The sequence below is a fragment of the Ranitomeya imitator genome, chromosome 1 (assembly GCF_032444005.1).
Source record: "Ranitomeya imitator isolate aRanImi1 chromosome 1, aRanImi1.pri, whole genome shotgun sequence".
In the NCBI taxonomy this organism is placed as follows: Eukaryota; Metazoa; Chordata; class Amphibia; order Anura; family Dendrobatidae; genus Ranitomeya; species Ranitomeya imitator.
The window spans coordinates 626,951,374-626,967,889 of NC_091282.1; the positions used below are offsets into that span (position 1 = coordinate 626,951,374).

A 16,516-nucleotide genomic window follows, 5' to 3' on the forward strand; every position below is an offset into this window, starting at 1 on the left:
AAATTGTTAAAAGCCCATTACAAGATGAATCGGACATGGAGTGCACAGATGCACAGCCACAGCTAGATTATTATGGTGTTCCATTGACTCAGATCACTACATTGCCCTTTCAGTGTACTGAGCCAGAATCTGACCCTGATGAGACTATGGTGCCCAGTCCCAAACGCTATAGCACCTTACACGGTGACACAGAGGACGGTGCACATGACATTGAAGAGGAGGTGATAGATGACCCAGTTGTTGACCCAGATTGGCAGCCATTGGGGGAAGAGGGTGCCGCTGCCTGTAGCTCAAAAGCGGAGGAGGATGATCTGCAGCAGCCATCTACATCGCAAAAGCTGTCATCTGACAGGCCCGTATCAGGCCAAAAACGTGTGTCAAAAACCACAACAGGTGTAGGACATCGTTGCCATCCGGTGACAGTAGCACTGCGTGCAAAGCCTGAAAAGGTATTCCATAGTATGACGAGTGCAGTGTGGCAATTTTTTAACCAAGATCCGACTGATCAGTCCAAAGTTATATGTAATAAAGGCTCCAAGACCTTTAGCAGAGGGAAGAATGTTCAAAATTTAAATACAATGTGCATGCGTAGAGATTTAACCAGCAGGCACTTGGAAGCATGGACTAACTACTAAACGTCCCGTACCATTGGTGCACCTGCTCATATTGAAGCTAGTCAGCAATGCAACATTGCTTCCCTCAGTGGAAGCCCACCAGTTATGACACCACCAGCAGCAAATGTGGAGGTATTGTCGCAAGGCCAAAGCAGTCAGGGAATCACAAGGTTCTTGGTTGGAAACACTGTAGGTAGGCCCACATCAAGAATACCATCAACAAGCCTCTCTCAATCTGCCATGTCCACCACCACCCCCGCTACTTCCACCATATGCAGCTCTCCAGTTCAGCTCAGCCTACAAGAGACTCTTGATAGGAAAAGAAAGTACTCTTCCTCTCATCCGCGTACACAGGGTTTGAACGGCTACATTGCTCGACTAATCTCGTTAGAGATGATGCCCTACCGGTTGGTTGAAAGCGAAGCTTTCAAAGCCCTGATGGACTATGCTGTACCACACTACGAGCTACCCAGTCAACACTTCTTTTTGAGAAAAGCCATCCCAGCCCTCCACCAGCACGTAAAAGACCGCATTGTCCATGCACTCAGGCAATCTGTGAGTAGAAAGGTGCACCTGACAACAGATGCATGGACCAGTAGGCATGGCCAGGGGCGTTACGTGTCTATCACTGCGCACTGGGTTAATGTAGTGGATGCCGGGACCACAGGGGACAGCAATATTGGGACAGTTCTGCCTAGCCCACGGTCTAGGAAACAGTTGGCTGTAGGCGTTGGCCCCCCTCCTCCCCCTCCTCGTCCTCCAGCAGAAGCGACAGCTCGTCCACAGACCGCAGTCGCATGACCACTCCATCCGCATCTGCCACTGTTGCACATGAGATGTCCCATTATGGCTAGTGGCAAGCGTCAATAGGCTGTATTGGCAATTAAGTGTTTGGGTGACAACAGACACACCGTGGAAGTTCTGTTTGAGTTCTTGCAGCAAGAAATTTTCTGGCTGCCATAGCCCTTTCACAACTGAAACACATTCCTTGCCTGGCTCACACCTTAAACCTGGTGGTGCAGTGCTTCCTGAAAAGTTATCCGGGGTTACCAAACCTGCTCCTGAAGGTGCGCAGACTTTGCTCGCACATCCGCCATTCGCCCGTACGCTCCAGCCGTATGCAGAACCATCAGCGATCTTTGAACCTTCCCCAGCATCGCCTAATCATCGTCGTTGCAACAAGGTGAAACTCCACACTGCACATGCTTCCGAGACTGTGCGAATAGAGGCGTGCTGTTATGTATTTGTGGGAGGATACACATACACGGGCAGGCAGTTGGATGGCAGACATGGAGTTGTCAGTTGTGCAGTGGTCGAAGCTACAAGAACACTGTCAAGTCCTTCAGTGTTTTGAGGAATGCACACGGCTGGTTAGTGCAGACAACGCCATAATAAGCATGAGCATCCCCCTACTGCAACTGCTGATGCAAAGTTTGACGCACATAAAGGAGCAGGCGTCTGCAGCTGAGGACGAGGGAAGCCATGATGACAGTCAGCCATTGTCTGGTCAGGGAAGTCTATTGGACGAGGTGGTGGGCGAAGAGGAGGAGGAGGACAAGGAGGATGATGGGGATGAGTATTTTTTGGATGAGGAAGCTTCTGAAGGGGTAATAGAAACTGGTGGCGTTGCAAGGCCAGGTTCAGGGTTTTTGAGGGAGGCAAGTGACGTTGATTTGCCCAAAAGTGCTCCTCAACCCAGCTCAAGCATTGAATTAACAACTGGAACATTGGCCCACATGGCGGATTATGCCTTGCTTATCCTAAAAAGGGACCCCCGCATTATAAAAATGATGACCGATGACGATTACTGCTTGGCCTGCCTCCTAGATCCAAGCTATAAGGGGAAACTGCAAAACATCAAGCCACATGTGAACCTTGAACAAATATTGGCAACCAAACAAGCAACTTTTCTTGACCGTTTGTTTCAGGCATTCCCAGCACACAGCGCCGTTGATGGTTCTCACACGAGCTGCAGGGGGCAACAGGGCAGAGGTGTTAGAGGTGCACAAATCAGAAGTGTTGTTGGACAGAGGAGTTTTCTGACCAGGTTGTGGAGTGATTTCACAATAACCGCAGACAGGACAGGTACTGCAGCATCAATTCAAAGTGACAGGAGACAACATTTGTCCAGTATGGTTACTAACTATTTTTCATCCCCTATCGATTTCCTCCCTCACCCATCATTCCCATTTGATTACTGGGCATCCAAAATAGACACCTGGCCTGAATTGGCCAAATATGCATTGAAGGAGCTTGCTTGCCCAGCAGCTAGTGTGCTATCAGAAAGAGTATTCAGTGCTGCTGGTTCAATACTGACCGAAAAAAGGACTCGTCTGGCTACCCAAAATGTTGATGATCCAACCTTCATTAAAATGAACCACTCATGGATTTCTAATTATTTTGCCCCACATTTCCCGGCTGACACCTAGCTTTCCTTTAAAAAGGTCTTGCTTTTGGACTGGTCTTACTGAGTGATCCAATTTCTCCATTTGCAGCTGCTGTATGTCCAGCATACGACACGTTTACACCTCCCTAAATGGGCTGACCCCCCCACGGGGCCGTGGTCTCGCCACTTGGCGAAAGCATCCGTGAGAGTGCCTTTTTTCTGAAGAGGTGGGTGTGCCCCCTTTTGGTCGCCGGCACTGGCACCGGGTCCCTCATAGTACAATGACTTGTCTCTGGTGGTGGTGGCGCGCACCCAACATCAGACACACCATTGTAACATGAGGGGCCTTTGGCCAGTACCGCCGGGCACGAGAGAGTGGCCCCCAACCCCCAAGCTAAAACTGTGCTCTACCACTTGCAAAATTATCTGTCACTGCTCCACCGCTGTTTAGTCTATGCGGTAAAATAATTCAATGCCTGGCACTGACAATACCAATTTGTTGACATGTATGATGCTACTTAAAATATTCAGTGGCCCTGTCCTACATTTACACCAGTAAATACTTTGCGCCAAATAACAATGTCTGAAAGTTAGCAGAGGAGCCCACCCCTGTACCTAAGTATGCCACCCTTTGTTTGGGGGTTTGGTTTTTTTGCGAGACATTAACATCTATGTATTCTTTTGGAGTACTAACTGTGTCAGACACTCCTTCCAATAGTCCTCCACTGACCACACCAATGCTGCCTGTGTACCCCTGGATGCTATTTAAAAGTGCAGAGAGCCACTTTTTTTTATTTTAGGCCTAATAAGTCTGTCTGCGGTCCCTCCTTCCAATAAACCTCCACTTACCACACCAATGCTGCCTGTGTACCCCTGGATGCTATTTAAAAGTGCATAAAGCCACCTTTTTTTATTTTAAGCCTACTAAGTCTGTCTGCGGTCCCTCCTTCCAATAGTCCTCCACTGACCACACCAATGCTGCCTGTGTACCCCTGGATGCTATTTAAAAGTGCAGAGAGCCACTTTTTTTTTATTTTAGGCCTAATAAGTCTGTCTGCGGTCCCTCCTTCCAATAGTCCTCCACTGACCACACCAATGCTGCCTGTGTACCCCTGGATGCTATTTAAAAGTGCATAGAGCCACCTTTTTTATTTTAGGCCTACTAAGTCTGTCTGCGGTCCCTCCTTCCAATAGTCCTCCACTGACCACACCAATGCTGCCTGTGTACCCTTGGATGCTATTTAAAAGTGCATAGAGCCACCTTTTTTTTATTTTAGGCCTACTAAGTCTGTCTGCGGTCCCTCCTTCCAATAGTCCTCCACTGACCACACCAATGCTGCCTGTGTACCCCTGGATGCTATTTAAAAGTGCATAGAGCCACCTTTTTTTATTTTAGGCCTACTAAGTCTGTCTGCGGTCCCTCCTTCCAATAGTCCTCCACTGACCACACCAATGCTGCCTGTGTTCCCCTGGATGCTATTTAAAAGTGCATAGATCCACCTTTTTTATTTTAGGCCTACTAAGTCTGTCTGCGGTCCCTCCTTCCAATAGTCCTCCACTGACCACACCAATGCTGCCTGTGTACCCCTGGATGCTATTTAAAAGTGTATAGAGCCACCTTTTTTTTTTAGGCCTACTAAGTCTTTCTGCGGTCCCTCCTTCCAATAGTCCTCCACTGACGACACCAATGCTGCCTGTGTACCCCTGGATGCTATTTAAAAGTGCATAGAGCCACTTTTTTTTATTTTAGACCCACTAAGTCTGTCTGCGGTCCCTCCTTCCAATAGTCTTCCGCTGACCACACCAATGCTGACCGTGTACTCCTGGATGCTATTTAAAAGTGCATAGAGCCACCTTTTTTAATTTTAGGCCTACTAAGTCTGTCTGCATCGAGCCAACTTTGTGGTGTAAGGCCTACTAGCAGTGTCTGGCTGCTCCACTCAATACAGCTGTCCTCTTAAAAAAAAGGACCTGCAATTATCAGGTTTTCAGCCTATCAGAATTTTAAAACTGCAGTGGGGCTACTAGCTTGGTTGGGGCCTACTAACAGTGTCTGCCGCTCCAAGGTGTTCTCCTGGTTGCCTTTCCTGAGCTTCTATCTTCAAGCTGTTGTTAAATAGTTGTTAAATGGAACAACTGCAGTGGGACTACTAGTTTGGTTGGGGCCTACTAACGGTGTCTGCCGCTCCTTGCTGTTCTCCTCCACTGAACAAAGCAGTGCCACCTGTTTACTACTGTTACCAATTTTGAACTGCATTTAGACTACTTACTGATTTGGGCCTACTCACTGTGTCAGCCTCTCATTACCGTTGTCCTCCACTGAACAAAGCAATGCCGCCTGGTTAGTCCTGTTACCAAATTTGAAATGCATTTAGCCCACTTTATTATTTGGGCCTATATCTGTGTTTCCTCCTCATCCTGCCCATTGCCCAGCCAGTGCTAGATGACTCTGCTGGTACATTGACCCAGACCGCTACATTCCCCTTGCATGCTACACAGCCAGATTCTGACCCTGCTGAAAGTGAGGTTCCCCTTCCCGCATACTATACCACCTTACACGGGGACAAAGAGGAAGGTGCAGATGAAAGTGCAGGTTCCTTCATCAGGTGGGGGGGAATACCCGTTGGTGACGTCACTTGCACAGGACCCCTCATAGTACGCAAAAGTGCCACTGCCGGTGGGAGGCGCCCCCGCCATGCAAACACACCGCTGTACTTTGAGGGGCCCTGTGCCAGTGCCAATGCAAACAAGTGGGCCCCCCTGCTTGCTCAGGATCACAGCACTTCCAAAGTTGAAATACTTACCTCTCCCTGCTCCACTGCCGTGACGTGGTCCACGTTTCCTGGGCCCACTACATACTTGAACCACCATACCCCCCACAACTTTAGCCAAATGACCCCCAATTTCCATTATTATAAAATAAATTAAGATTGACAAGCTTCAGTACCAAGAATGGATGTTTTTGCCATTAAAATGGGCACTGTAGGTGTTTTCCTGGCCTCCACTCACTGCCGACTATGCTCCCCCATTGACTTGCATTGGGTTTCGTGTTTCGGTCGATCTCGACCCCGACTTTACGCGATAAACGGCCGATTTCACTCGACTCGACTTTTGAGATAGTCGGGTTTCGCAAAATCCGACTCGACCCTAAAAAAGTAAAAGTCGCTCAACCCTATTTGTGGCCTCTAGATTAGGCCTCTTTAACTAACTAGATGCAACAAACTATTTTAAAGTCAGGTCCCCTACTATATGACACTAGGAACAGAAGAATTTTTGTGGCCTCTAGATCAGGCCTCTTTAACACACTAGATGCTACAAACGTTTTTTAAAGTCTGGTCCCTTACTGTATGACACTAGAAACAGAAGAAATTTTGTGTCCTCTAGATCAGGCCTTTTTAACACACTAAAGGCTGCAATCTACTATATAAAGCTGAATGTGTGTATGTGTGTGTGTGTATGTCCGGGATTGGCATCTGCACCGTCGCAGCTACAGCCACAAAATTTTGCACAGTCACACGTCTGGACCCCGAGAGCGTCATAGGCTACGTTGTGAGGCGAAATTTTAACCCCGCGCGTTCCAATTCACCAAACAATTTTGCCCCTATCTACATAATGGGGAAAAAGTGAAAGGAAAAGTGTTGGAGGCGTCGCAGCTACAGAAACAAAATTTTGCACAGTCACACGTCTGGACCCCGAGAGCGTCATAGGCTACGTTGTGAGGTGAAATTTTAACCCTGCGCTTTCCAATTCACCAAACAATTTTGCCCCTATCTACATAATGGGGAAAAAGTGAAATGAAGTGTTGGAGGCGTCGCAGCTACAGCCACAAAATTTTGCACAGTCACACGTCTGGACCCTGAGAGCGTCATAGGCTACGTTGTGAGGTGAAATTTTAACCCCGCGCTTTCCAATTCACCAAACAATTTTGCCCATATCTACATAATGGGGAAAAAAGTGAAAGGAAAAGTGTTGGAGGCGTCGCAGCTACAGAAACAAAATTTTGCACAGTCACACGTCTGGACCCTGAGAGCGTCATAGGCTACGTTGTGAGGTGAAATTTTAACCCCGCGCTTTCCAATTCACCAAACAATTTTGCCCCTATCTACATAATGGGGAAAAAAGTGAAAGGAAAAGTGTTGGAGGCGTCGCAGCTACAGAAACAAAATTTTGCACAGTCACACGTCTGGACCCTGAGAGCGTCATAGGCTACGTTGTGAGGTGAAATTTTAACCCCGCGCTTTCCAATTCACCAAACTATTTTTCCCCTATCTACATAATGGGGAAAAGTGAAAGGAAAAGTGTTGGAGGCAAATTGACAGCTGCCAGATGTGAACAAGGGGGACTTAAAGAATGAGAGCAATGGCGCCAAAGAGTATATACCGATCAGTTGCTAAGGTGGGGCCCCGACATGAGATAGTCACCACACATGGGGATATGAACACACACACAAAATGCGCCACACACTACCACGTGCTTGAACACATATACCACCCTCAGCACACATTTCACCACAAATACACCAACCTCGCCACATAAAAGTCGAAGCACAAAAGTCGCCGCTCAAAACTCACCACGCGCAAAACTCGCCACATGCAAAAACTAGGCTCACGCAAAACTCGCCACAAGTGCAAAACTCACCTCATGGAAAACTCGCCACACGCAAAACTTGCACACGCGGAAAAATTGCCACATGCACAAAATTTGCAACACATGCAAAAGTTGCCTCACACAAAACTTGCACATACTCAAAAGGCACCAGACATAAAACTCACCACGTGCAAAACTCGCCATGCGCAAAACTTGCTGCACACAACTTGCTACACTAACCTGTCACATGCAACTCGACACACAAAAAGTTGCTACACGCATGTTGCCACACAAAACTCATCTCACAAAAGTTGCTACATGCATGTCGCCACACACAACTCAACACACACAACTTGACAGACGAAACTCGCCCTAAAACACACACAAGTCTGGTATTAGCCTTCAAAAATAAAAATCTGATTAATAAGCAGACAAACTACAAGAGCAACAAATGTACCATATAGGAAATACAGCAGCTGTCAGTCACATGACCTGTCTATTATGTGTATGTGTGAGCTAATATATACTGCCAGGGGGAGGGCTTCCTGTTGGCTGGGGATTTATCAGGCTGCCAATTTATCTTACAAATACTGAGGTAAAAATACTGAGCAAATAACGTGTTAACGAGGTCTAATACAGGAGATCACACAGGTATATACTATATACAGGGGAGATGACACACAGATATATACTATATACAGGAGAGATGACACACAGGTATATACTATATAGAGGAGGAGATGACATACAGGTACATACTATGTACAGGAGGAGATGACATACAGGTATATACTATATACAGGAGGAGATGACACACAGGTATATACTATATACAGGAGCAGATTACCTACAGGTATATACTATATACAGGAGGAGATGACATACAGGTATATGCTATATATAGAAGATGACATACAGGTATATACTATATACAGGAGGAGATGACACACAGATATATACTATATACAGGGGAGATGACACACAGGTATATACTATATACAGGAGGAGATGACATACAGGTATATACTATATATAGAAGGAGATGACATACAGGAATATACTATATATAGGAGGAGAGGACATACAGGTATATACTATATATAGGAGGAGATGACATACAGGTATTTACTATATATAGGAGGAGATGACATACAGGTATATACTATATACAGGGGAGATGACACACAGCAGGTATATACTATATACAGGGGAGATGACATACAGGTATATACTATATACAGGAGATGACATACAGGTGTATACTATATATAAGGGAGATGACAAACATGTATATACTGAGGTGAAAATGAGAGGTGTGAGGTGAAAATGAAAAGGTGTGAGTGCAAAATGAGAGGAGTGAGGGAAAATAGTGTAGTGATCGGAAAATGACAGATGTGAGGTCGAAATGACAAGTGTTAGGCGGGAATGAGGAGTGAGGGAGAAAATGAGAGGTGTGAGGGAGAAAATGAGAGATGTGAGGGGGAAAATTAAAGATGTGATTGGGAAAATGAGAGGAGTGATGGGAAAATAAGAGAAGTGACGTGCTATAACTAACCACAGATATTTACTATGCCCAGGCAACGCCGGGCTCTTCAGCTAGTCTATTATAAAGTCAAGTCCTTTACTGTAAGACGTTAATAACAGAAGACTTTTTTGTGGCCTATGGATCGATCAGGCCTCTATGTCGACACAGCTGCATGATTTGCGGCTGCTATACAGCGTGAATACATGTGGGGGTTGCTTAAGAAACAGGCAATCCCCACATTTATTGAAGCTGTCTATCAGTCGCAAATCATGCAGCTGCGTCGGTATAAACTAAATCTCAAAGTACGCCAAAATACTTGGAGACCTCCCGAGCATGCTTGGAGAAACCAGAGTAACGAGCATACTTGCTCATCACTAGTCAGGTCCCTTCCTGTATGATGTTAATAACAGAAGATTATTTTGTGGCCTATGGATCAGGCCTCTATAAAACACTAGATGCTACAAACTATTTTAAAGTCAAGTCCCATAGTTGTATGACATTAATAACAAAATACTTTTTTGTGGCCCATGGATCCGGTCTCTATAACACACTAGATGCTGAAAACTATTTTATAGTCAGGTCCTTTACTGTATGACGATAATGACAGAAGACTTTTTTGTGGCCTATGGATCAAGCTTCTATAACACACTAGATGCTACAAACTATTTTTAAATCAGGTCCCTTACTGTATAACGTCAATAACATAAGACTTTTTTGTGGCCTATCGATTAGACCTCTATAGCACACTATCTGCTACAAACTATTTTAAAGTCAGGTCCCTTAGTGGATTATGCTAATAAGGGAAGAATATTTGTGGCCTCTGGATCAGGCCTCTACAGCATAATTTCAACCCAACCAAATGACAAAGTGTGATACGGCGGCTTGTGTAACTGAAAAATTTTAATTTTTTAAAATTGTGCCGTAGGTCTGCAGACAGATTTATATCACTGCCACAAAATCACAACGTGGGATACAGCAGGCTGTTTCACATTTAGCAACAGAAAAAAAATCTAACTTTTTTTAATGTGCCGTAGGTCTGCAGACAGTTTTAAATCACCATGGCACTTAATGACAAGGCGGGATACAGCAGGCTGTTTAATAATTTTCATTAGCTATATGTGAATTAGAATGCTATACTCATGCATGGATCACAATAGAAGAAGTGCACAACACGAGCCCTGCTGACTTTCTTTGTTGAGCTCAGTAATGTCCAAAAAAGAAGAAAAAATGCTGGAAGGTAAATTTAACAGCCACACTGGACAGAAGCTCGCTACACTGTCTGACTGATATACAACCATACAAGTGTGGGATACAGCAGGCTTTTTAACATTTAGCTACTAAAAAAATATTATTTTTTAATGCTATACTCATGCATAGAGCACTATAAAAGCAGCGCACGACACACTTGTAGGACAAGTGCCCTGCTGGCTTTGTCTGTGGACCTCAGTAATGACCCCCAAAAAAAGAATTCCTAAAGGTAAATTTTACAGCCACACTGGACACTATCTAGCTACACTATCTGACTGATATACAACTAGGTAAAATCTTCCTGTTATCGGTGGCAGCATCAGGAGCAGCCTCTCTGCGCTGTTACAGTGTCAAAATGGCGCTAAAACACGATATCCGCTATTTATATGGAGAGGGACATGTGAATTCAGCAGCCAATGACACAAGCAGTAGTGCCAGGACATTGTGTGTGTTTCCTGCACCCTGATTGGCTATCCGCGATCTGCACACTAAGTTAGGGAAAAAAAAAGACTGCTGTGATGTGCTTACAAGAACGCCGCGCCTCTGAGCTCTGCAAACCCCCTCCTCTCATAAAAAATGTGCCAAACGCTCATGATACACCACAATTATCATTGCTAAAGTGCTGAAAATATTTTTGTGGCAACGCAAATATTTTCCCAAACTTTTACCAAATGTTACCGATTTTATAAAAAATTTGCTCGGGTTTCTGATCATAAATCCACATTTGCTCTATTTGTGCCAACATTATGTTTGCAAATCATTTTCCGGACAAATTCGCTTATTACTATTAACAAATGCTACAATTGTACGATGAAATATCAATCAAATCCAAGACAGATGAAATGCTTCTTCTGGAAGAAAGGAAACCTGTTTTTAAACACTGCTAGAGGGATTTTTTTTAAAATTTATGAAAAGCCAACAATATCAGAAATGGTATGCTTAACCGAAACAAAACATTTGATTTTGCAGTGTGGTCCAGGAACTTTAAGCTAAACCATTGGATCTGCTCAAGCATGCCAAAATATATAAATGGCAAAACCCTAAGTTAGCTATCCTAGAGCATTTGTGTAACAAATCATATGCAAAAGAGATTTTTTTGGATAGGTTGAGCTAGAAAATCAAAAGACTAATAAAGCATAGGCAGTTGCATGACTGAGGTCTTTCAAAGTCCAACAGGAGATACACAGAACATCCATTTAGGAGTAAAAAAAGAGCCATATACTGAACATTGTAAAATTATTTTGGTAAAATCACATTGCCTAGCATTAATGTCAAGTTGGCTCCATATGATCTTGACCATGGCATAAGCTCAGCAGTGATTGTCATTAAATAGAATCCAATATCAATCATGGTCAGACCATGATTAAAACGCAAGTCGAAACACGTTGGTTTTAAATTTAGCACATTTATACTTGTGCTGACAATGTGCTAATAGTATACCTATATATATACACACACACAAGAAACATTCAGATAAAATGTACAAGGATTGCAGTTTTCCTTTTTATTTTTATTCTATAAACATATAATGGACAGTAGGTTAGTCCTTAAATATGAGATGATAATGCATGAATTTACACGGTTTTCTGGTTGGATGTCACATAGATTTTGAAAAAAGGCCCATGTTTTAGGGCCAAAATGTTACAAAATAATTTTTTGGGATTTACATTGTCAGTTCCAAGTACTTTATACATTTAAAATTAAAAAAACAAAAAAACATACATACATGCAAACATCAAACATGAAAGTTAAAAAAAAATGACTTGTACAATTAAGGTTACAATAATTATGTAGAACAGTAATGGAGCAAAGCAATGAATATGAAAAAATAGAATTGCTGTTTTATAACAATTTCCCCCAGAATGAGTCAATAAGTTGCGAATGCTCCAAATGATTTAATTAAAAAACACAACTTGTGCTGAACAAAAACTGAACTCTTTATTTGGCTTTATTGAAGAAAAAATTACAATAATAAAATTATGAAACACATTAATAATAATATTAATAATAATAACAATAAAAGCAAAATAATCATCAAGGTTTAAACCCTTAGTGACAGAGCCAATTTGGTACTTAATGACCGAGCCAATTTTTACAATTCTGACCACTGTCACTTTATGAGGTTATAACTCTGGAACGCTTCAACGGATCCCACTGATTCTGAGATTTTTTTTTCATGACATATTGTACTTCATGTGAGTGGTAACATTTCTTTGATATTACTTGCGATTATTTATGAAAAAAATTGAAATATGGAAAACATTTTTAAAATTTTGCAATTTTCAAAATTTGTATTTTTATGCCCTTAAATCAGAGAGATATGTCACGAAAAATAGTTAATAAATAACATTTCCCACATGTTTACTTTACGTCAGCACAATTTTGGAAACAAAATTTTTTTTTGTTAGAGAGTTATAAGGGTTAAAAGTTGACCAGCAATTTCTCATTTTTACAACACCATTTTTTTAGGGACCACATCACATTTGAAGTCATTTTGAGGGGTCTATATGATAGAAAATAACCAAGTGTGACACCATTCTAAAAACTGCACCCCTCAAGGTTCTCAAAGCCACATTCAAGAAGTTTATTAATCCTTTACGTGATTCACAGGAACTGAAACAATGTGGAAGGAAAAAATGAACATTTAACTTTTTTTGCAAACATTTTACTTCAGAACCATTTTTTTTTATTTTCACAAGTGTAAAAACAGAAATTAAACAATAATTTTTGTTGTGCAATTTCTCCTGAATACGCCGATACCACATATGTGGGGGTAAACCACTGTTTCGGTGCACTGCAGAGCTTGGAAGTGAAGGAGCGCCGTTTGACTTTTTCAATGCAGAATTGGCTGGAATTGAGATTGGATGCCATGTCGCGTTTAGAGAGCCCCTGATGTGCCTAAACAGTGGAAACCCCCCACAAGTGACACCATTTTGGAAACTAGACCCGTTAACAAACTTATCTAGATGTGTGGTGAGCACTTTGAGCCCCCAAGTGCTTCACAGACATTTATAACGTAGAGCCGTGAAAATAAAAAATTGCATTTGTTTACATAAAAATGATCTTTTCACCCACAAATTCTTATTTTCACAAGGGTAACAGGAGAAATTAGACCACAAAAGTTGTTTTGCAATTTCTCTTGAGTACTTCAATACCCCATATGTGGGGGTAAACCACTGTTTGGGCGCACTGCAGAGCTTGGAAGAGAAAGAGTGTCATTTTACTTTTTCAATGTAGAATTGGCTGGAATTGAGATCGGACGCCATGTCGCGTTTGGAGAGCCCCTGATGTGCCTAAACAGTGAAAAAACCCTACAAGTGACACCATTTTGGAAACTAGACCCCTTAAGGAACTTATCTAGATGTGTGGTGAGCACTTTAAACCTCCAGGTGCTTCACAGAAGTTTATAACGTAGAGCCGTGAAAATAAAAAAATCACATTTTTTCTACAAAAATGAATTTTTGCCCCCAAATTTTTATTTTCACAAGGGTAACAGGAGAAATTAGACCACAAAAGTTGTTGTGCAATTTCTCCTGAGTACGTCAATACCCAATATGTGGGGGTAAACCACTGTTTGGGTGCACCGCAGAGCTTGGAAGAGAAGGAGTGCCGTTTTACTTTTTCAATGTAGAATTTGCTGGAATTGAGATCGGACGCCATGTCGCGTTTGGAGAGCCCCTGATGTGCCTAAACAGTAGAAACCCCCTACAAGTGACCCCATTTTGGAAACTAGACCCCCCAATGAACTTATATAGATGTGTGGAGAGAACTTTGAATGCCCAAGTGCTTCACAGAAGTTTAGAATGCAGAGTCGTTAAAATAAAAAAATATTTTTTTTTCCACAAAAAAGATTTTGTAGCCCCCAAGTTTTTATTTTCACAAGGGTAACAGGAGAAATTGGACCACGGAATTTGTTGTCCAATTTATCCCGAGTACGATGATGCCCCATATATGGGGGTAAACCACTGTTTGGGCGCACGGCAGAGCTCAGAAGGGAGGGAGCACCATTTGACTTTTTGAGCGCAAAATTGGCTGCCATGTTTGAAGACCCCCTGATGTACCTAAACAGTGGAAACCCCCCAATTCTAACTCCAACCCTAACCCCAACGCACCCCTAACCCTAATCCCAACCCGATCCATAATCCTAATCACTAACCCTAACGATAATCACAACCCTAACCCCAAAACAACCCTAATGTCAACCCTAACCATAACCCTAATCAAAACCCTAAATCCAACACACCCCTAATCCTAATCTCAACCTTAACATCAAACCTAACCCTAATCCCAATACACCCCTAATCCCAACCCTAACCTTAACCCTAATCCCAAACCTAACCCTAATCCCAAGCGTAACCCTAATGCCAACCCTAACCCTAATACCAACCCTAATCCAAACCCTAACCCTAATCCCAACTCTAACCCTAACTTTAGCCGCAACCCTAGCCCTAACTTTAGCCCCAATCCTAGCCCTAACCCTAACCCTAAATTTAGCCCCAACCCTGAGATCCCATCGAGGACAGAGAAATTAAAAGGGAAATCGCGTTTTTTTTTGCGATCGCCGGTAAACAGTTAATTACCAGCGATTGCAACTCGGGGGTCAGTAAAAAAAACCCCAAATCATGTTCTCTCGGGTCTCGACAAGCCCCGGCAACCGAGACCCCAGAGAAAATCCGACTCTGGGGGGCGCTATTCACTTTTTCCACAGCGCCGTTAATTAACGGCGCTGTGGTTTAAGTACCCTTCATTGCCGCCGTTAAAAGGCGTATCGGCGGTCGTTAAGGGGTTAAAGTATCATCTGGTCTATAAGCGGTAAAGGGTAGTAAAAAAATAATCAGGAGATCGGAATAACCATTTCATTATGTTTTTGTGTTTTGGTAAAATTTATACACTGTCTACTTATTTTTCTAAATGCATTTTTTACTTCTCTATTTCTAAAAGTATAAATAAATGGATTTAGAAGGGGTGTAATCACAGTGTATGTGAGAGCAAAGAACTTGTCATATTGACTGCCTTTAGGATTGACATACACAATAATAGCTGAACCGTAAGCGAGAGACGCAACAATGAGATGGGACGAGCATGTTGAGAAGACTCTTGTTTTCTTCTTCTCTCTGTCAATATTCAAGACAGTATATATAATATTAATGTAGAATCCCACTATGGCAAAAAAGGGCAAAACTGTTGCAATAACAGCTGCAATACTGGTTGTCATATTACTAATAAATGTGTCTGAGCAAGCTAAATTTTGCAACGGTGTAAGGTCACAGAAGAAATGGTCTACCTCATTTGGTCCACAAAAGTCCAACTGAAAAGTGAAAATTGTAGGGAAAAAAGAGGTTAAGAAACCAAGAAACCATGACAGGACAGCTAATTTACAGCAGAATCGACTGTTCATTATGGCTGCGTACTGTAAAGGACTATTAATGGCTAGATATCGGTCAAAGACCATCAAAGTCAGCAGAAAACATTCTGTTTCTCCTAAGGCATTAAAGGTATACATCTGGATAAAGCAGCCAAAAAATGAAATTGTCTTCTTAGTTTGGATAAGGATAGCCATCAGTTTTGGAATGGTTACCGAGACTATCATTATGTCCAAAATACTAAATATACTGATAAAAAAGTACATTGGAGAATGTAGGGAAGGCTCCATTCTAATCAACTGAATAATAGTAATGTTTCCAAAAACACAAATTGTGTAGGCCAGAAGAACAGCACAGAAGAGCACATTCTGAAATGAATGGAAGTGGGAAAATGCCAATAGAAAAAACTCATTCACAGCAGTTCTGTTGACATGCTTCATACCGAATACAAAAAAAAAATCTAATAGAAGACAGGCAGTATTATAGATTTAAGGTTATAGTATGTAGACTAACAAAGAATATTATATAACATTTTTCTAGAGATATTATGGGGATAAAAAACCGAACAAGAGGACCCAACTGATTAATGTTAATGTCGGCCGGGTGCTATTTATCCCAAAGATGGTCAATTTGGCAAAACTAAAAAAAAAAAACAAGAAAGCTATATTTCACCATGTTACTATATTTGTCAAATTTTCTTGTATGGATAGAACTTTCTATGACTGAAAAACCCTGTGGCTCACTGTTGAAATTTCTGTCTTCCACAGTAAAGGTCCTTATTTTGGGTCATGTT

At 42.4% G+C, this 16,516-nt stretch overlaps 1 protein-coding gene across 1 annotated transcript; it reads right to left on the reverse strand.

The window, feature by feature from the left end:
• Window positions 1-15,194: 15,194 nt before the first annotated feature.
• On the reverse strand, window positions 15,195-16,163 carry LOC138637437 (olfactory receptor 6C4-like). The gene has a single exon (XM_069726175.1). It carries the CDS (start codon window positions 16,161-16,163, stop codon window positions 15,195-15,197), a length of 969 nt encoding a protein of 322 aa, XP_069582276.1.
• Between the last annotated feature and the right edge of the window lie 353 nt (window positions 16,164-16,516).